This window comes from Amphiprion ocellaris, chromosome 12 (assembly GCF_022539595.1).
Source record: "Amphiprion ocellaris isolate individual 3 ecotype Okinawa chromosome 12, ASM2253959v1, whole genome shotgun sequence".
NCBI classification, from domain to species: domain Eukaryota; kingdom Metazoa; phylum Chordata; class Actinopteri; family Pomacentridae; genus Amphiprion; species Amphiprion ocellaris.
In genome coordinates this window covers 10,542,431-10,565,427 of record NC_072777.1, presented here as the reverse complement: position 1 = coordinate 10,565,427, position 22,997 = coordinate 10,542,431, and the positions used below count along the sequence as shown (strand labels likewise).

At 42.3% G+C, this 22,997-nt stretch overlaps 1 protein-coding gene across 2 annotated transcripts in view; it reads left to right on the top strand.

Moving 5' to 3' along the window:
- foxo3b (forkhead box O3b) overlaps positions 1–22,240 on the top strand; it is a 45,325-nt gene extending 23,085 nt beyond the window's left edge. For both annotated transcript variants that reach the window (XM_035955999.2, XM_023287664.3), the window contains exons 3-4: positions 16,466–17,915; positions 18,792–22,240. In XM_035955999.2, the coding sequence (XP_035811892.2) occupies positions 16,466–17,896 (1,431 nt within the window). In that variant the 3' untranslated portion in view covers positions 17,897–17,915; positions 18,792–22,240. The remainder of the gene's footprint in view (positions 1–16,465; positions 17,916–18,791) is intronic.
- Positions 22,241–22,997: the final 757 nt, after the last annotated feature.

Here is a 22,997-nt window from a genome sequence, read left to right as displayed (position 1 = left end):
ACAAAGAGAAGGATGAAGGAAGGCAGTGGAGGGCCTCTTGTGTCCCCACTGAACCCTCTCTGCCCCGGGTACACTGGGGCCCAGATGCCTTACTTGTACCCCCAAATAACCCCCCTCTAACGAGCGGTTATTTAAGTTCACGCCGCCCTTGGGCTCAAAATAAATACCCAGAGCTGATAACAATATACAGTCTGCTCGGACTCTGCTAATGAAATTCCACCAGTCACCATGGCATTGAAGTTCACTTCAAGCAGGGAGGACAGAGAGGTGGTGTGTGGCAATTCCGTCTAGCCAGGCGTTGAAAAATAATGACACCTTTCCAAGTATGAAGATAAATAATGAGTTTAATATCCTTCGTTGCTTGTTTCATGAAAGGAACAACTTGGCTTGCAAGCGGCGAAGATTTCATTGGCTGTACATTTTGCGAGGTGGAAGAAAAGTAGAGTGGGCGAATGAGGAATTAGAAGGAGTGGTGGGTCCCTTTGGACTAAAATGCATATTTTAAAATTCATTGCAGTCTGGCTCATAACCTTTTCAGCATGTTCCCTCTCTCTCTCTCACTCCCTCTCCCCGAGACTTTCTGTCCTTCATCTCTTATATACATCTTGAAAAACAAAAAATGCCATAAAAGTGTAGCATAACGCTTACACACAATAAAGCCGGAATGACGTGATGACAGATCAGAAACAACAAAAAACAGACCAACATCGTGCAAGAGTTTTCCGTTTTTGTGAGTAAATAATCTTAAAGACCATTTGCACCATATAAACAACCAAAAAAAAAACCCTGCCCCTTTCTGTTCTTTAACAGGGAAGTATAAGAAAGAAGAGTAGAAAAACAGGTCAGAAAGTGGGCCTCTGTTTTATGCTGCTCAGCCCTCTATGGCTGTGGTTTACAGTTCACGTCCCGTCAAACAACCACACGCACAGTTGAAACTGGATTTAGATTTAACACACTCACTGGTTCAGTCAGTTCGGGAGATTGAATTTTAAAAATGGATTTTAAAGATAGTGCATCATCTTGGAATTTCCCGTCTCTAAGCATTTTAGGACTAACAGCACAAATGCAAATATGAACGAAGCAAATTTATTGAATAAAGACCAGTGAGGAAGGACTGCAAGTCTTGCAGAGCGTGCCGAAAGAAGTGAAACTAACAGCTAATGCAATATTACATCACCGACGTGTCAGTTTTATATGATATACTTGGGTTATTCATATAACAAGTACAATTTTAAGGGTCGATGCACTTTCTTTTAACACCAGGTCACTTCTTGATTTGATGCTGTAGCATTTTTTAAAGTTTTTAGTATGTGAAATAAGACTTTCATTATGTAATATGCAGCTTCACTTCTAAACATGTTAACATGTGGAAATGAGAAGCCACAAATTGTAAACAGATGCCCAAATAAACAGACAAATATGCACACGGTCATACAACAGTGGCTGAATTAAGATGAGGAGGACGTGCAGATTTAAGCTGACACAGCAGCGTGGAGTTTGGCACCGCGGCTACGTCATCGTCGTCACCTTCAGCAATGATTAATGAGCTTAACGGAAGACCTGGGTACACTTGGACGCTCACGTTTGCTCACACAGACACAAGCTCCCGTTCAGCGATGCACATACGTAATCAGGCATAATCATGTTGGACACCAAGCGTGACCAACACATACACTTACACATAGCTCAACTCTAGAAACCAGGATTTCAAAGGGTCTGTTTTACTGGAAGGGATGTAACAGTATGAGAAAAGAGGAAAATGGAGACTTTGTAAGGGCAAAGTGTAAAGTCAGACAGAATATTTCTAGATTTTTTTGTTATTTGATGTTAGTTGTCAGGACTTTTGTAGCATTTCATGACATAAGGACACTTGCTCTCACTGAAACAGCAACGAACACATGCAGAAATAGTCACATCCAGGCCAAGAGTAGAGAAGGAGAGCAGAGAGTTAAGGCGAGCTGCTGCTCTCCTTCCTTTTGTCTCGAAACAGGAAGACATGTGACTCCTCAGAGGGGCTGAGGAACAAGCTCACTGTTGCTGGGGGAAAACTCTGAGGTGCGTCTTCTGTGCAGTTAGTGTGCGTTTCAGCCGTCCATGTGTGCGCTTGTGTGTCATCGGGTGTTTGCGTTGCGAAGGTTAGGTTCTCCCCCGGCGCTAAAACACACATGAAACGCACACACTCCGGACACAGATGTACTGTGTGAGCATATGTGTGTCAGAGACCTTCAGCAGCACCTCTTTCTCTTTCTGCTGCTGCTCAGCTGGTGTGTAGGAGGAAGAGAGCTGACAGGCTTGGAAGTGCTGACATCAGCAGAGAAGGAGGCACACACACTCACACACACACACACACACACACACACACACACACACACACACACACACACACACTCAGGCAAACAGAAACACTTTCTAGTGCAGAGGTGCCGGATAGATCAGGTCAGGCGAGTTAAACTGACCTACAGACAAACCTGAGAAAACCACAAAAAACAAAGTCCACAGTAGTAAACCAGCAGACTCAAGGGTCAAAAATCCATACAAATCTTTAAAAAAGAAACACAAAAGCAGCTCCTCAGTGAGTCTGCAGCATAATATATCATTATAAGTTTAGGAGATCAACACAAGATTTTGGTTAATTTCAACCTGAGTCTTATTTTTGTAGCTTTGGGAGTGATTTTGTACTAAACAAAGGCCTCCAAATGTCTCAGACGGAGTTTAGCTGGATTATACTTGATTTGGAGGTTCAGCTGTGAGGAAGTCTGTATGAAAAGTGAGATAAAGGGACAGTTTGGGTTAGGAACTAGAACCTAGATGTTGGCAAACCATCGTGACTGTTTGCGATGTCTTCTTCGCAAAATTACTCAGCTAGCCCGGCGTTATTGTTACAGCTAAGAATGAAAGCCAAACTGAAAAAAAATGTGCGTGTCACGGTGCAACATACGGTAAAAATCAGCGGCCTTGTGGTCTGTTGTGTGTGTGTGTGTGTGTGTGTGTGTGTGTGTCATGTGTACTGTATCTGTTTTTAGCACCATTAGAGCGAAGAGCCCCGTGAACACCAGCGGGGCCCCAACACTAATCTGGACCAGATGTGAACTCCAGCGCCGCACTGAAAAATCTCCAAACACACAAATACCCGCACACAAACAAGAAACAGCACGTCACCGGTTCCCAACAATCGAGCTCAAACTAGATTTGCGGCCTACTCTTCAGTTAGCCAACATGATCATGTGTAATGCTATTATCGCCCTAATCTGTCTCAGTGAGATCATACAGCTCACCTTCAGCGGAGTCAAGTGAAGCTTTGAGAGGCTATTAAACTGCAAACATCAACAGACAGAAAACTACACAAACCCTTTCCAGCAGGGCGTGAGCTGGATGCAGCCCCGAGGCATTAGGCAGGCTGTGTTGTGGAAACACTGGATCAAACACACACACACGAAGGTATCTCCGACGGACAAGTGTATTGATAAAGAACTGAGGGGAAAGCCGGTGGCAAAGGTCTGTTTGGAGTACATGTGCAGTGTCAGCGCAAAGTAAGCATATGCAAAAAAGCACAGACACAGAGAAGAAAGTTAATACTGCATTGTAGACCATATTATACTTGTGAGTGTGGTTTTTAGAGACACTGAGGTAGTTTGGGGACTGAGCTGTGAACTGTATCAGCAGGACACTAGTGCATGTTTGTGTTACATAACCTGAAGGACGTTTTATTGGTACTGATTCTCTTACAACTGCCATTAACACTGACATCATAGCTAATGTTAGCAGCTCTGCTGCAACAGGCTGCGTTTGCATACCGGTGGCCCCATATGTCAGCACAAGGTAGCCTTTCAAATTTGATTCCAAAGAGACTAGTCATGCAGTGATGTCTGTCCTTTTTGTCTTGTGGACACCTAAACATTGAGAAAAGTCTCCTTTCTGACTTGTTATGGCTCCTGTGTGGACATGATTTGTGAGAACCAAAAGCATCCCATGTTTTACAGTGAAACTTTCAGAAAATCCAGGAAAAAAATCCTGATTTTTGTTATTACTTGAATAATTAAAAAAACCAATACTAGTAAGACCATTCTAAACAATCTCTGACACTGAAACAAGTCGTTCTTCCTTCAAGAACAGCATTTTACACATTCTGCAGTTGAATAAGGCAAGCCCTAGCTAGATAAATCTATTCCAGACCCTCAGTGTAATCCATGACCCAGGCATGTCCTCAGCTCATGCAAAAGCAGCTCTGTTGTTCTCTGCAGAACTCCACCAAATCCTCAGTTAACATATAGCTGTGCACAGAGTGGTGTTAAGAGAGGCAGTAAACCTCAGTCAACCCCTCACCCAAGCTGCACACATAAAAGTAGCATGTCTTCCTCCCCACCCAGCCTTCCTCACACCGTCCTTCCACTTCTCTTTCCCCTGAAATGGCCTGCTCTCCTTCTCTTGCCTTTTCTTATGCTGTTGCAATATTATTTTGTCCTTTTCTTTCCCTTTCATGGAGCTGTAAAGTGAGAATTTTGCCTTTTAGTGAGATCCTCCCTACAAAGTTCTGTAAAGTATTGCGCTATTATTTATTTAGCTATCACAGATCCAGCATTAGTTTTTCCTTCTACACCTTTCACCAATGTCACTTAGTTTAATGCGCAAGTCTGACACACTCCTCATAAACTACAGAGTGGCCATGAGCCTCGGTGGCTTATTAGAGAACGTGTCAGTATGTAAGTCTGGAATAAAACACCTCACACTTACAGAATCCAGATGTAAATCAACCAATGTTAACACAATGTCAATGTATGTAGTTATATTAAAATGAACTCAGATGGATCATTAGGCTAGAAATTTAAGCTTAGTGATTTCATATTTCTCATACCAACTATGAATTGTGGTTAAATTGTCTCCCTAAAGTTTAATATTGGACTCACTAATAGATTTTCATACAAATGTAAACCATAGCAGTGGTCACCTGGGACCAACCCAGTCCTCAAAATGACGTTCCTGTACACTAACCTGCATTCCAAAGTGCATATTTCTCCTATATTGGTTTCTCTTCATTGGCTCCCTGTTAAATCTAGAATAGAATTCAAAATCCTTCTTCTGACATATAAAGCTCTTAACAACCAATCTCCATCATATCTTAAAGATCTGATAGTACCATATTACCCTAGCAGAACTCTTCGCTCTCAGACTGCAGGCTTACTTGTTGTTCCTAGAATCTCTAAAAGTAGAATGGGAGGCAGAGCCTTCAGTTCAGGCACCTCTCCTGTGGAACCAGCTCCCAGTTTGGGTTCGGGAGGCGGACACCCTCTCTACTTTTAAGACCAGGCTTAAAACCTTCCTTTTCGACAAAGCTTATAGTTAGGGCTGACTGGGTGACCCTGACGGGGTGAGCTGGTGTTTTCATTTGCACAACTGACTTCCCCTCTTGACGTCCCTTTAGTTTGCCCCTAGTTATGCTGCTATAGGCCTAGGCTGCTGGGGAACCTCTCTGGATGCACTGAGCCCTTCTCTAACTACCTATGTATTTACTATATGTACCATTATTGCATTACATTCACTCTGTTTCTTTCTGTGTCCTTTCTCCGAGTGTCCCTGGTCCCAGAGCTGGATGCTGGATGCTTCAGATGTGTGGCTGTGTTTTATGGTCCTTGTGTCCCACCCCCCACCTCTCTATCTCTACCCCTCTATCTGTATCCCTCTATCTCTACCCCTCTATCTCTACCTCTCTACTTCTTCTGTCCCTCTCAACCCGCCCGGCCAGCAGGCAGATGGGTCCCCCCACATCAGAGCCGGGTTCTGCTCGAGGTTTTTTTCCTGTTAAAAGGGTGTTTTCCTTGCCACTGTCGCCTTTTGGCTTGCTCTGGGGGTCAGGCATATGGGTTCTGTAAAGCGTCTCGAGACAATTTGACTGTAATTGGCGCTATATAAATAAAATTGAATTGAATTGAATTGAATTGAATTTTAAAAAATAATGTCATTTTGTTAAGAAGTAAATGGAATTTCTAACCTGTGACCTATTTAGAAAGGCAGCCAGTGTTAGGAGAGAATTAATTAAGCTTCGTTGCTCACTTTTGATTTCTAGTTAGATTTAGGCACAAAAACTGAGTAGATTTGGGAAAATATCACACTTTGTTAGACACTTTTCCTTGTTAGGCACCAGCAGTACTCGGTAAGGGTTACAGAAAATTGTCACAGTTTAGGTTAAAATGCGTCCGTTTCACTACAGCGTCTCCTCCATTTTCTGGGTTACCAGGGTGACAAGACCCGCCCCATCTAACATCTGATTGGTTTGATGAAATGAGCATCAGTAAACATATTTGTGATAAATGACAGAAAATACCTGTCCATCAAAACATAATTGAGAAATTAGTTGTTCAGTTGTGTTGTACAGGAATATACACACACAGTGGATGCAAGAAATTGAACTTAATTTTACTTTCAAAACTCTGAACGCCAAGAATAAATCCTCCCACTTCGCAACTCTGTTGTCCTTGAAATACGTCTGAGGCTGACGTGTAGATGTCAGGTTTATTTCCCAAACGTATGCCTTGTCACCTGCACTGTATCCTTCCCACAGGAGCAGCAGCGTTCCCCCTCCTGATAATTAGGAATGATTCTGCCCTTCCCCCCTTCTTCCTCCATCGCTCTTCTCCTCGGCGCCGCTCATATCGCACAGAGATGTAATTAATCATGTAGACACCCTGCTAGTCTTAATACTAAGGGTGCCCTCTTTTCCTCTCATCTTTATCTGCCTCTGTCTCCTTCAATCCCTCTCACTGTCTTTCAATCTCCATCTCTCTCTGTCTCTCCGGCGCATAGTTTGAAAGTCTCATTAATCAACTGCTCACACAGAAAAGCCCTTTAATGCACGCTGGTACGATCGTGTCGTCTCTGTACGCTCACGTTCTCTATGCATCATTGCTCTGTTGTGTTTTTCTCGTCCGTGTACGTTTTTGCGTTACCGCGCTTCTATCATCAGCACACGCCAGGATAAGTACGATAGTCGTCGCTGGCAGACTTGCCCTCTGGTCGCTCTCTATTTTTAGATGTCAGATGATGAAATAGTTCAAGTTCTTAAAAAGGGCAGGCGGCAAGTCACCACAGCATCATGCCAGAGCCGGGGCAGAGGATCAGTCAGCCCAAAGCCCCGGGAGACACCAAAATTCCAGCATAAATACGTTATTCTAAACATCAGCAGCAATTTACCACCAAATATATTGAAAACTGGCTTGTATTTCCTTCTTGTAATACTCATTTTTTGTTTGTAGATTGAAAGATTTTATGATAAAGTAGACATTTTAGTGTCAAATTCACTGATGTTAAGATTAAAACATAATTTATAAATACAGTGAACACCATAAAGCGACCATTTATAGTAAGAAAATTCCTACTAATAATTGAAAATGTGTGAAAAAACTCATTTATTACAGTACAAGTCTGCGGTGTGCGGGGCTGTAAAATGAAGCAACCCCTTGTTTGTCCATTTTTTTTTTATTGTAGTTACATTTTAGTTTCATAATTGTAGTTGAGTTATGAAATATTCCAGCTATGTAATAAAGCGACGCCTCATGCAACCATTTTTTCTTTAGATCACATGAGAAATTGGTCCCTTCGCCACTCGGTTTCTACTATAATTGCATTAAAGTTCCGATTATCTGCTTCAGATTTGCTATGTTTACGACCTAACTGCTCAATTAAGTTTTCAGAATATAATTAGGATTACAGTAGAACAGTACATATACTGTGTGACGGAGTATTTGGCCCACCCAAGTTTATCTCCATATGCAGCATTTAGGTGTGGTGCAGCTTGAATTCTTTAAAATATACACTACACAGAGATAAGAAAATTGTTGTTGGATGCGTTCAGCTCTTCAGGCCCGTTTCTCCGTCTGTCTGTGTCGCTTTTGTGCTCGCTGGGATGTTTCTGTTGTCAGTGTGTTTGGGCATGTGTGTGCGTGTGTGTGTGTTTGTGTGTGTTCTTGGCAGTTGCTCCGTAGCTTAAGGACACAGTGTCCTGGAACTCGGGTTGATAAAACCCAGCAGGGATGTCCTGTGTTGTCCCAAAGCAAAGACTACAGGTCCCAGACTGCGCCATCAAAAACAGTGTGCTGGTGAACGTACAACAACTGCTTGTCAAGCTCATACATTTTAATGTGGATGACAGAAATGAGATCTTTATCAAGCTCCAAATCATGAAAATATCTGGTGATAGATTTTCTTGCAGGTTTTTTTTTTTTTTTTTTTTGCTTTTCATAACCATCATCTTCCCACCAGTTTGTTTGTTTGTGTATGTGTGTGTGTGTGCTAAACTTCCTGCTGTGAACTTACATGACCAGGACTGATCAAAACACACTGACCCAATGATGCCCTACCAGGGTAACATGACTAACCACGTTTCTCATCGACCTGCACTGATTGGCTGTTTGAAGTGGGATGGGTCAGCCAACTCCCCCACCTCAGGCTAACCGATTGGAGGAAATGTGAGCGTAAACAAGGAGTTCTTTAAGCATGTGGAATTACACAACATACTCGATGAACGCAAAGACAGAAACAACAGAGTGAAGGAAGACAGATGGGAAAGATAGAAGGAGAGGGAGTAGCTGCAGTTGTAAGGCATCTGTGATGACAAGAACAGACTTTTTCGTGATTTAACACAACTTTTGGAAAGCAAAATGTGTGTATTCACTTTAGCTAAACTTTAATTCTAGAAGTTTGATACTTCTGTTCCTCCAAATAAATGACCATTAAACAGGTGTTAAAGATTAGATAAGTGCCCTTTTAAAGACAAGACATTTAAGCGTACGCCTGTGTCCCGTAACATATTCAGAAAAATGTTACAACAGAAATACAAACGGAATAAGGTGCAACTGGAGTCCTCCTGCCAAGCTCCAGATCCCCGTCCAGCGCACGCACACATAAACACACACATAAACGCAACCTAAACACACACACACAAGCCGAGAGAGACACCCAGCCGCTGGCCGGGAAACGCACATATGATTGAAGAGAATGGAATGTTCTGTCTGCAGTCCAGAGCTCAGGACAGCTGGAACCTGGACCAAGTGTGTGTCTGGGTGTGTGTTTCTGTGAGAATGTGTGTGTGTTTCTGTAGGATCACAGTATAAATAACCGTCCTCTCTCGGCAGCGTTAGCATAGACCAGCCAGGCACTTTATTTATAAACCGCCTTATGCGTGTCAAAGCCCGGCATGTTGTCTACACCTCTGCTTTACACCACCTTGCTGCACTTTCACTGCCCCCCTTATATATAGATATAGATATAAATATATAGATATAGCTGGAGAAATCACCTAAATATTACTATTTATCAGGACAAGAAGCTGTGAGAACAGTGGAATCTCTTGATTTTACGCATCCCGACAGTCCTTCAACTAATCATGCGTGACTTGCAGTTTCATCATGTCTCATGTAAAAATTTGCCAACAATAAATCTTTTGCGCTAAGTAGATTCCGTAAAAACAAAAAAATTCTGCTCTTCTTGGTGCAACTGAGAAGCCATTTTTAACTATGCTGCAACCAGCAGTCATGTGACAAAAAATCTGAGACTTTTCAGCTCAACTGGGTTGAACTGCAGGCTGTGTTTGCATAGAGCAGATAGGAGACAAGTGCGAAAGCAAATAAAAAAATGTAAATTGTGAAATATCTATTGTTTGTAGCGCCTCTGTGTTTTTCCCACTATTCGTAGCAACAGTGTACTTTGTGCATGGCGTTATACATGGTTATTCCCTGTTTTTTTTTTTTTTTTTAAGTTTTGTAGAATAGATAATGAAACAAATCCAATTTTAGTTTTTAGCCATGGAAATGACTATTTTGCTTTTTTATCAGTCGTTCTTTAATTATAAAGTTACAGCAAAAAAGTAAATTCCCATCAAGCTGTTTAATATTGGGACTTTCCTGCAAATGCAGCCAGTTATATTAAATATGATCGATAGGGAATCATTTCTGTAATACTAAAAAAACTGCATCAGTTTGCGTAGATCTCCGCCTTTAACCGTTGGCATGAAGGTAGTCTGTTTCTCATTCTCTGCATAAAACTTGAGAAAAGTATTATTTTAATAACAGCCATTTGTCAGTCTCTCATCCTAAATGGTCACAAACATCGTTCTTGTTGTCTGCTTGACCCAGCAGCAGCAGCCACTGTTGACATTAGAGTCAGATTAGTGCTGGTCTACATAATGCCTGATAAAATGTGCTTATGTTTGGCCAGGACTCACGCACACATCCACAGTTTCCCAGTAGGTGGTTAAATATACCAAAGGTGTGAGGTTCAGGTCACAGAGTTTGTCCAATCACAGCAGGAGAAGCTCGGTGAACGGGGCGGAGCTACGAAGTATGAGACTAGAGCTGCGACCTCGAAGCACTTTGACCTTTGGCTCAGTGTCGTCTCTTGACTCAATGACACTGTAACCCTCTGACACAACTCTTTCCTAAAGCACCAAGCTCTTCCCTCCCTCCACTGTCCCCTTTTTATCATCCAATAAGTGGCGTCTATGTCCAACACCGACTGTTTCTCTCCGGCTCATACAGAGTACAGGAACATGGCCAAGTGAAACCGACCCAGTTCATACATTTGAGTTCAGATACGTGCTGTCGCTGGGTGATGAAATACACTTGCAACACCATGTAGACCCTCCCTTTTCTGTACTGCCTGGCTACATAAACCAGTTCCCCTCAACCAATCACCAGCTCTGGAGCAGGAACAGCAACAACCAATTAGAAAGCACTCTTAGAATCATCCAGACCAATTGGAGAATTCTTCCTCTTAATTACCATTCTGGTCTTAATTTCTATACAGTTACAGCTTTTCTTATATATTGTCTAATTTCCTGCCTGGAACTAAAGTGTCTCTGGAAGGCTTCCTTACAAATGTTGATGTGCACACACACTCCAGATTCAGATTTGCATAAATGCAAATATGGGTTCACCTACACGCCTTCAAAAATGAGAAGATTGAGAGAAAGGAGGGAGAGAGATTCCTAGCGTGGTTGCTGACAGTGATTAATTGTTCCCACATGTTGCTGACGGACAAAAAGGCCTCTGTGTTCCTGAGCTCTGACTGCAGCTGGTGCACACACACACACACACACACACACACACACACACACACACACACACACACACACACACACACACACACACACACACACACACACACACACACACACACACACACACACACACACACACAGCTGGGTCTGTCTCACAAAGCTTTGTCAGGGTACTTTGAGTTAGCTGCCATGCTAACTATGTAACACTGGTGAACCTGGATAACCAGTTTAATGAACAGTTGACAGCTGAACCTGCATTTTCTACACCAACAGAGGTACATTTTAGAATAATCAGCCTGTCCTGTTGTAAAATTTTAGCGAGCTCTAAAATAGCACAGTGTAGCAAAAAAAGTACAAAGTAATTATATTTTAAAAAACACTATGGATGAGTCGACTACTTGCCTACACTGTTAAAAAAAAAATCTGGCAGCAAGGGTACCAGATAAAAACAACAGAATACTGTAACGTTTGGAAAAAAAAAGTCAAAATAACAGCAAATATTTGTAAAATAATATTTTTTACGCATTTAAACACATTAAAACTGTATAATTTTTGCCTGTCTTTTGTGTCTACATGTAAATTATACTTCTTTTCTGTCATTTTGCTCGATATTATGTGAAACATAACAAAATGGGGACTATAAAGTAACACTTTAAACCATTTCTTTGATTGCTTGTTTTACAAAGGGGGGGGGGGAAAGTGGAGGCACTTGTGCAACGTTTTGCAAGCGTAAACAAAGACTACAGTTCAGCCTCACTTCAGCTGAAAATTCCCTGAATATTTATCATGTGACTGGTGGCCACAGCTAAGTCACCAATGGCCTCATGGTTGTGCTGAGAAGTTCAGAATATTTAGTTTTTTTTTACAGAATCAGATTTGTTCTTGGCACATTTAAATGAGACATGTAGAAGAAAATTATTAATTAAAATTAAAAAAATTAAAATTTCAATTTTGAGCTTAGATTTGGTTAATTTTCCTGATAGAGCTCACAGATGAGTAGTTCAGGGACAATCAGAAAGTTGGAAAGCGAATGAATCTTTCTGTTTTTACAGTTTCTGGGTTTGATACGTGGTATATTTTCCCTAAAGGCTGCATGTGTTTCAAATCTGCTGGCAGGCGTTAGGGTGCAGAGGGTTAACATGCTGTATTCATTTTGCCTAACCCAAAATTGTCGCTGCATCAGGCGACCAGTTTCCTGCTATTTCCACTGTATGCTTAGATACACTAAATCTCTGCTGGCCGTAAAATCATATTTAACCAAAATGTAGATATTCATCATATAAACACATATCCCAAAATGTCAAGCTGTGTCTTTAAAGGACAGTTTCTTAGCAAGGTTAAATTCAAACTAAGCCTACTAACCCATTTGTCTGTCTTAGCGAGTTGGGCCCCCATGAGTAAATGTAAATCTCAGAGGCGCTTGGATGAAATAAGAGAGAGAGAGAAATTTTTTTTTTTTTTCAAAATCCCTAAAATTAGCTTGATAGTGTCAGCAGTGTCATTGTGCCTGGGAAGGTTTCCGCTGCAAGCTGTGTTACTGTACGTATGTGTGTGTGTGTTATTTAGCTCCTGTGGCTGCATAGTAGGAGCTATGAATCAGAGCTGCTGTCTCACTGAGCTGTTTTTATTAATGGGCTTTGGGAATACCCCAGAGGAGCCACAGTAGTAAGCGTACAGTATCCCACTCACACTGAGATGTGCCATGTTGGCACGCAAACCCACAGCACATCCGAACATCCAGCATGAAACAGAACACATAATAATCGTGTTTTTTTTATGTCAGATTTACAGCATTTCTTTTAAGAGCCACATCTTGACATAAAAAAAAAAACGAACACAAACAAAGGATTCCAAGAAAATGTTGCCATGCCATATTTATCCTACCAAATAAATCTGTCAGTTATAAAGGGAAAGTGCAGATGCAGGGGAGGATTTGGATTTAAGATACAGGACTTGGGATTTATTTTCGACAAAAGAATGAACTCCCTCTGTGAGACTTTTTTCTGATACTTTGGACACTCGGCACCTAAGGAGATGTATTTTTTATTCACAAGGAATTTAATGAACTCCTGGAAAGTTAAATAATATGCCATAGTGTGTCATTAAATACAGTAAGAAGGGCAGAAATGAGAGTCTGTGGTCTGCAGGAGAGGCTGGATGTCTGCATGACATGTGGAGCGAGGAAAATATCAAATGGTTAAAAGGTCAGTGCACCAAAATCGTAAAACAACATATTTTCCATGTACTGAACCACAAGTGGTGCTCCATCCCTGTATCGTGGAGTGAACCTAGGAAACGTTTAAATGCTCTAGAATAACAGTGATGAAGACTATATGGACTACTAGTACCACAGCTGTACACACATCCAGTTTATCGCACATATCACTGATAAATGCCACACACATTTTTTCTTCTTTCATCTTGCAGTCACCATCTTCTCACTCTCACCTTCACTTGGCACTGGATTTTCTTTTCTTTTCTTCACTGTCCGTGCTTCGGTTGCAGATGTCCCATTTCCTTTTACAGCTCCTCCATCACACCGAGTTATGAAATACCTCATTTGACATTTGAGGGCTACGTGTAGTGGCACGGAAAAGAGAAACATTAAATAGGAATAGAAGGAGGAGGCGGAGGTACAGGGATAAAGGGACGTAGGACGAAGCGAAGGGAGAAGGATTGATGAAGTGTCAGGAGCTGGCAGGTGAACGTTTACAGCAGTTGGAGGATGAAACTCGCATTCCATTCATTCTCCTCTCATTCATTCCCCTGAAAGTTCTATTTTTCCTGTACTGAAGTTTGTCCTCTCCCATTATTTACATCTTCCTGGCAGCTGGAAGCGTTAAGCCCGAGTGTGTGTGTGTGTGTGTGTGTGTTTATAAAATGTTCTGTAATAAAACAGCATTACATCATGCCTTGAGAGATGCTGGCAGAGGATAAACACTGGTCTCCCTGGTATTTCTTCTCATCTTACCTCATTGCACAGAATACTCAGCCGCACGAATACAAACACTAACATACCATGTAGTGTGATTTATTTTTTTTAATTTTTGGATGATTTGCTACAACACAACAGCGGTCACAAACAAGCACACTGTCCTGCAGAACCACCTTTTGCACAACAATTACAAGACATTCAAGAGCATTTCTATTGCAGCTATTAGAACCCCACACACATACACACACAAACACACACTCTCACAGAGGGTCAGAGGTTCAGTTTGGCCCCAGAAGTCCTCGCTCTGCCAACGTAGCATTCAGAAACTTAAACTTGCTCTCTCTGAACTGCCTCTGACCAGAATAACAGTCCAAACCAACTCGTCTGTAAACTGTTGCCCTGGAAAGATGGGACCGCTTCGTGGAAAACAATATTGTGATTCCCACAAAACACTCAGAAATGTTGGTGCTCGCTGGTTGGAACCCAGAAATCTGTTCTGTTTCGGGGGAGTAAAAATATACATGGGAGGAAAATGGAGAGAGGAAAAATGCGTGCATGTTGTGGATGGCGGTTGGGTTGTTTATATGGGAGGATATAGCATAGTCCCGGAGTCCCTCAAGGCCCATAAGAGCTGTGTGTTTGTGAAACAACAGAAACTGCGTGAGAGGGAGGGGGCATGGAAAGAGAAGGAGGGCTGAGGCAAAATAAAGAGTTTAACCAGGCCTTTAGTGGACTGTGGGGCACAAGAAGAAAGTGTAATCAATGCTAGAGGCGAGGTCAGAAAGGTTAGAATCATTTTAATAAGCATGTCCTGTTGCTGGGTTGAAATTCGAGAACATTGTCTTAACATTTGTGTATCATCATTATGCTTTCATACAACAACCATGAAGGAACTTTTTTCTTAAGTAACCAGATGGCTGCAAATGTGTGGTTGTGTAGGTGTCTGAGTGCACGTGAAGGGGGGTTGTCCAGATGGACGTGTGCATGGGTGTAATTTACACATCGAGCATAGTTGGAATTTCAAGTCTTGAGTAGCTGCACAGCCAGAACTTACATCATACAATCCTTCATTTAACCTGCACTAATCAATTACTGGAAACGAGCTCAGAAGTGAGGCAGCCTACGAGGCCTGCTCCTGTTTAAACGTATCATAGTTCACTAAACAGTATCATCTTCTTTTCTTGCGGTTTGAGTATCACCCAACTCATCGCATCATCCGAAAGGCGCCCATTCGGGTTTCACTCTTTTTTTGTTCATATAGCTTCTACTGGTATGTACCACTTTAGGTATTTGTGGCTTGAACTGTGATAAAAGCTCTAGAAGTTACTCTTATCTACCTCAGAATCAACACATGTAGCTGTTTAAGTTCTGAGTGGTAACTTCTTTCCGTTATATCTCAACAAGCCTAAGAGTCTAGTAGCATAATGTTTGGCTGCATAATTTATTAGATGTGTTCATATGCTAACATTCAGTCAGCGCTAAACACAAATTAAAGCATAGCCTCATGAGAAAGACCATAGATGTTCAGGTATTTAGTCAAAGCATTGAGTAAAATAAAGTCTTGATTTCATGATACCAAATCAAAACATTATCAAATCTACTACAGCAGATGTCAGTAGACTTCTACTGACAGTAGTTATTAGTAGAAGTCAGAAAGCTTCTTCCTCTGGGGACCACGAATGTGTGAAATCCTTGCCATAGTTGTCAAGATATTTCAGTTGGAGCCACGCCACTAATGAGTTAAATGTATCTACACAGAGAATAAACAAAGCGCCATCTGATAACCATGCATGTATACAAAGTCGGCGGCAGTGGAGCAACGAGGGATTCAACAAGGTTGTTATTTTGCACTTTGGGCCTTTAATGTGAGCATGCTTCCTCTGTGTAGTGAATAAAACTCTTGATCATTAGCAGAGGCAGTCATGTGCACCAGTTCCCCCACAATGAGCCTTTGGGGCGCTAACAATAAATCAGCTCAGAGTTGATCAATACAAACCAGCCAAGACTCACACACAGGCGCACAGAAACACACATGATCTGATGCACAGAGGCTTTTTGTACGTGTCATTCATAACTGAGGAGACGCTTGATTATAGACCACTGTGTCTCTTTTCTCTTCTGTACCCACAACACAAAAGCTACAGTGGGAACAATGCAGACATCAGCGCTAAGTGCCGCTCCACGTTAATGTGAGCCTGTCTATATTTAGTGGGTGAACAATTGAAACAATAGGCTTTTTTGCTTTGTTTGTATGTCTAGTCACAGAGAGCAAGTGTTTACGTTGCCGCAGAATCAGTGGCAGTGGGTGGTTTATGGATCACTGTTGTTGGACTTGATGAAAGGTATTCATTGAGTGTTGTATTGGCAAAAGGAAAGAGTGAATGCAACAAATCAATACTGATGACAGTCATAGTTTGAGTAATTGTGCCAAGATGATTTAGCACACTCCACTCAATGCAGTCTTTCTCTCTTGTGTGTTACAGAACTCCATCCGGCACAACCTGTCCCTCCACAGCCGTTTCATCCGTGTCCAGAACGAGGGAACAGGGAAGAGTTCCTGGTGGATGATCAACCCGGAGGGAGGAAAGGGAGGCAAGGCTCCACGGCGCCGGGCGGTCTCCATGGACAACAGCAACAAGTACACCAAATCTGCCCGTGGCCGCGCTGCCAAGAAGAAGGCCGCCCTGCAGGCTGCAGCTGCTGCAGGTGAAGGTGGTGGAGATAGCCCGTCCGGTCTCTCCAAGTGGCCTGGAAGCCCAACGTCACGCAGCAGCGAGGAGCTGGATGCCTGGACAGATTTCCGCTCTCGCACTAACTCCAACGCCAGCACACTGAGTGGCCGCCTCTCGCCTATTCTGGCCAACCCCGAGCTAGACGAGGTGCCCGATGATGAGCCTCCTCTCTCGCCGATGCTCTACTCCAGTCCTGGCAGGGCGCTATCTCCTGCTACAAGCAATGGGAAAGCTGTGCCCACTGAGCTGCCCCGCCTAGCAGACCTGGCAGGTACAATGAACCTGAATGACGGACTCACAGACGACCTGATGGACGAGTTGCTGGATAACATCAACTTGGTGCCAACCACCTCCAGCCAGGTCACACAGAATGGCTCCTCAGGGTTCAGTTTTGGGTCCAAGCCCAACGGGATCGGCTCACCTTCCTCCACTTCTTCTCAATCCTCCAATTCTTCTTCTAATGGTGGAAATAATGGCTATAGTAACTCCATCTTCGGCCCTCACACAGCGGGCTCCTCTCTGCGTCCGTCCCCCATGCAGACCATCCAGGAGAACAAGCAGACGTCCTTCTCCAGCATCAGCATGTCCCGCTTTGGCAGCCAGACGCTACAAGACCTGCTCAACTCTGACAGCCACAACCACAGCGACGTCATGATGACCCAGTCTGACCCGCTGATGTCACAGGCCAGCGCAGCGGCCGTCATCTCCCAGAACTCCCGCCGTGGCCTCATGCTCCGCAATGACCCCATAATGACCTTTGGGACCACCGGAGGACTTCAGGGCAGCCAACGCGAGATGCTGCAAAGCAACAACCACAACCACAGGTCTTTAAATGGAGGCCTGAACCTAGCCAACGAGGCTAACGCTCTGGCTAATGCCAAACAGCAGCTCCTGCTCTCACCCTTGGGAGGAAACGGGTCTTCCTCCATGCAGATCGACACCTCAATCTTCCTGAACGGAACAGTTAGCAGCAGCGGAGGGATCTGCCAGGATCGTTTCCCCACAGATCTGGACTTGGACATGTTCAATGGCAGCCTGGAGTGTGACATGGACTCCATCATCAGGAATGAGCTGATGGATGCAGATGGCCTGGATTTTAACTTTGACTCTCTGGCCAACATGAACGGAGTCGGCAACTTCACGAGCACCAAGCAGACCTCTCAGAGCTGGGTACCCGGCTGAGAGGCAGGGTGCAAAACAGGTGTGTATTTCTGAGTGAAAATTATCAGGCATTTGAGCAAAGGTGAGCTTATTCAGATGCAAGAACCCGGATACTAGTGCAGTTTTTTGCAACAAAATGCTAAATCTCTTAAGGTCTCTGTGTAGAACTGATGAAGATATGTGTATGGTAGAGTGTAACTACAAATGACTTTCTTGAATTGTAAAAATCTTTCTGTACCGTGTAGAAGGTGTATTAAATGCATTTTACAGTACATCACCTGTCTAACCATTGTCAAATACATGCAATACGTATGGTTTATGTTGTAGATGTTGTACACTTACTGGTGCTGTCAGACCTGAAAGTAAACACTGAGATGCTTGGATGACCAATCATGAACAATAGTCCAAGTCTGTGCTGCTCTTGGAATTGAAAAGACTTCACAGAACAAAATTACAAGTTTTTCTTCACGAAACCACTTCAGCTCTGCATTGCTTCATCATTCTTCTCTGCTATATAAAATAGCTTCTCTAGTAGTTTTTTTTCTAGCTCATGTTGCAAAATGTCTTTGATAACAAGGTAGATGTTATGTTTTTGTTAATTTAAAAAATATGTGCAGTAAATATTTGGTAACACCAAACTATGAAAGTCAATTTCATTTTCACTGTAAAGGCCTGTTATTGTCCTCAGATTTAAAATACATTTAATTTGCAGAAGTGCCAGCAGTAGCTTTGAGCTTCAATCCAGAACTGAACAGAAAATTGTAGGTAACATGGATTTGTGATATGTATAATAAAGGTTCCAATACTGATTGTAGTTCAAATGTTTGACTTGCAACCAAGACCAGAGAAGATTTTAGGCTTTAAAACACATCCTAAATATTCAAATATAATCATATAATGTCCTTTGTCTCTCCAGGTCTGAACTGTAGTGCAAGAGAAGATCAGACACACAACATCCTTTTTTTGCCAAACCTGCCATCAGCACAATGTAAAATACAAACCCTGTGTTTACAGAAGAAGACTTCCTATTGAGAGCTTTACCTTCGCTCCCACACTGGTGAACCATGAACGATCCAACAGACTCTAGAGATGCTGCACATCAGCCCTCAAAGCCTCCTGTGAAACACCAACAAGAAGAAACAATCACGACAAACTCACAAATCTTAGAATTATGCAATTTTTTCCTTTTGCCACCCAGCCTGTTGATATCAAAGAGACACTGCTTATCAGAAGGGGTTTCAGGTGGAATGCAAGGACGAAAGATCAAGCATAGAATGGAAGGAGTGCACGGTGCAGTTGTTCCCGTCGAAGGCAACGAAAAAAAAGAGACAAAAGTGTAAAAAAGATCGGGAAGTGATGTGGTGTAAATCTGATCCAGTGGTTTCCTGGGATGTGTTATGTTGAAAAAAATTCCCTCTGTTCTTAGTGATTTTAAATGTTCTGTGTTTGTTTTTTGGATTTTCTGTTTTATCATACTTGTTTCTGGATCATACATGTCTGTACAGAAAGAATTTGGTGTTTTGGTGAAATGAAGAGATGAAATGGAGTGTTTTTACTCACTGAGTGGCCGCACATACAGTACATGCAGACACACATACAGACAAACTGACACGTTGTCCCAGTTGTAAAATCTTGAATTCCTCAGTTTAAGGCCATGCACTTGCTGTTTTGTTATTCTAAATTGCTTGGATTTAAATTAACTGTAGCATATGGAGGGTTTTATTACAATTACCTGAAACATGATTTATCCTTGTGTATATCAAACTGTAAAAAGAGAAAAAAAAAAAGACAAAATCCTAGAAGAAGAAAATCTCTGTCATGGATCCTTGTGCAGTGCAGGACAGCGGGAAGTTTAAAGAAAAGATCTTGTCTGTCTTAGTTTTCTTAGCTTCTGGTGAGTTGTGTTGAGGTCATTTATCACAGCATACGATGTAGCCACATTGAATACCTGTGTCCTAGGGTTGTGAACATTTCCACACCATAACAGGTGCTATATAAACAGTGTTGAATCCTGTCCTGAGAGCAAGCCGTGCATTTTGTTTGTTCTGTTTTTTTTTCTTTCTGTTTTTACCCATGACCTGCAGAAGCCAGAGCTGTAGCCACTTGTAGCACGGCGAGGTTGAAGACGGCAGGGGGAGCAGGGTTTTAAGGCTCATTCCTCTAGAAGCCATTTGTTTCTTGAGTAAAACAATAAGCTATCTCTGTATATTGCCAAATTACTTGAAACAAACAGTAGGATATGCTGGCAGCCAAATCACAGCACACACACACATATGTGTATATATATATATATACATATACATATACATATATACGTATATATATATATATATATATACGTGTATATATATATATATATATATACGTATATATATATATATATATATATATATATATATATATATATATATATATATATATATATATATATATATATATATATATATATTACACTCACAGATAGTAAAATAACAGCAGGGATGTGTATTAAAGCTCTGCTGTTTTCTTGTCTTGAGCTTGTGGGGCTTGTTATGCATATACAGAATCACTCAGGGGGGGAAAGGGAGGCTTCCTATTTAAGAAACATCAAGTCACATTCGAATGGCATTTTAACATTTCTTGCTTAAAAATATACAATAAAAGGCAACGCTTTGTGTTTGTGAACTTGTAACCTGTGAACTTCTGGCCGTTGAGATGAAGAGGAGGAAGGAAGATAAACGTCAGGATGATTACTTCACGCCATCTGTTATGTTTTTTGGTTTTGCCGTCATCGTTTTGTTTTTTTCCTCCTCTTGTTGGACTTGTGATGCACATACACACATGCCCTCATGGACACGCCTGGTGCTCCTGCAGGTGATTTCCTGTATCTCCTGTTGATGTGTGTTAATCTGTGGAGTTCATTTCAGTTGAATTTAATCCACGAGGACGTGTAATCCCTCACGGTGCATACAGCACGGCCGACTGTATGCATGTATGTATTTATGCATTATGAATTGTGTGAAATGCATATATACTCGCTGTATGTCCTTATATACTCATGTAGTACTTGACCCATGGATATTTGTGATACCTCTGTAGTTGAAGAAACAAGGTTACACGCCGGGTAGGAGGGAACACTGTTACCAGAGATTTAATTGTTGGACCAGATTTTGAAAATCTGGACACCCTGGTGCCCCTTCTCGGTTTGGGGCAGCGACATGAAAGTGTATTCCCTGCTGTGTATAATAGTGTACAGATTTGTGTATATCACTTTGAGGCAGAGGACTGGGTGTGCATGGTTGGCTAGAATGATCTCCCGTGTATCTGAGGTTTAGTGCATGAGCTAGCTGTACCCCTCTCCACCTCTCCAGTGGTGCCGTCCCTCGACAAATTGTAACACACAGAGAAACCCTGCCTTTTTAGCACTCAAACACATACACTCTGTTCCTATTTTTAAAATCAGGGCTGACCTTCCTCCCGCTTTTATTATTACGTGTGTGTGTGTGTGTGTGTGTGTGTACGTCAGTGCAGATGCAGGGAAAAGCCTCCTTAATGAACATTTCTCAGCTTCACACTTGATTTATTCCACATGGAGTAGGTTCATGTCCTGATGCTCCCACCGGTTAAACCTTTGACGTGGTAAAAGTGTCAACTGACAACGAGCTGGAATTATCATCTAATATTTCCAGAGCGCTATCAGTCATTTCTTTTGACAGGGAGGGAATCCTGAGCCACCACCTGAACCGCTGAGCATTTCAAGTCATCTACACTGACTGTACTAAATATTACTTTACTGGTCCTGTGAAGAAGACTGACAAGGTGAAGTCAGGGCACGCTCTAGTCCTCGTCTATTTAAAGAGAGGTTATTGGTCCCTGATAAACTGCAAATCTCAGTCACAGAAAGGTGTTCCTAACATTTCGTACATTCAGTGTGAAATGTTGCGGCTCTTCAGGCAGATCGTTTACATTTAATAGTGGAGCAGGTCGTCTACACAACCACTCAGTGCTTCATTCAGGCACATGAAATCTGCTCAACACACACACACACACACACACCTGCAGCACAGCACAAGCTGGTTTAAAGTTAAGAAAAGCAAAAAAATAAATAAAATAGAAACATACCACTAGATACCTTACACACCTCTTGGACGTTTCCTTTTTGTTATCTTCTCTTGAATCCTCCTATCCTTGTTAAGAAGCCCAGGCCAGCTCCCCTCCAAATGCCCCTATGAGCTTTTCCCCTTCGAACTTCGCCCTTTATTAATCTTGCTTCTTCTCGACTTGATGTTAGTGGGTATTTTTCCTGTGTATTCCATTTTGAATTTTAATCTAGTTTGTATAAGAAATGGTGCGCATGTAAATAAAGCTTGGTGAGGCTCCACACTGTTCCCGTGTCTTTGTCTTGACTCATTTTTGTTTTTGTTAAAGGGCAGATCTGCTGTTAATAGCTCATTTTGCCATGATAGGAATTTTCGAGTAAGCGAGGAAAATGTTGTAGCTCTCGCTTGCTTTACATGTGCTGTTAATTCACAAGTGTGTTAGTGTGTGCGTGTGCTGGCTCACTCGTGCACGAACAAACTTAACCTCACACTCCCTGCAGAACATAAATCTCTTCCTCGTGTCAGTCTGGAGGGATCTAGACCGCAAAACAACTCCATGTTCTGCTCAAGTTCTTGGAAGTCCTCTTGCACAATGTTTGTTTTGTGTAAGGCCGCCTTAAACGAGAGCAGGCGTACGGCAACCCTCTGATACCTGACACTGGGCTGGGTACTTTTCCTCCGTTGTTGCGAAACATTAAGAGAAGGGGAGAGGGGGAACTGTCAGACACGAGGGGTTGTAGGTCTAAAATCTCCCCCAGGTCTCTACATCAGATATTAACACAGATCACCAGCTCTGCTGACAGTCTTATCCCTCCTCTCGCTTTCTGGGAACGACCAACGGGCCACGTTTTCTCACTGTCAGAGGTCAAGCCTGTTATCATTAAAAGAAAATTTCACATTAAGTAGTAAGTTCAAGAGTGTATGTGTGTGTTTCTGTGTGTGTATTAATGTGGTTTAACTCTTTAATAGCCTAGAATGTCCTCCATAAAACTGTAAGATTACAATTCTCACACTGCAGTATTTGTGGCAACTTGAATATCTGT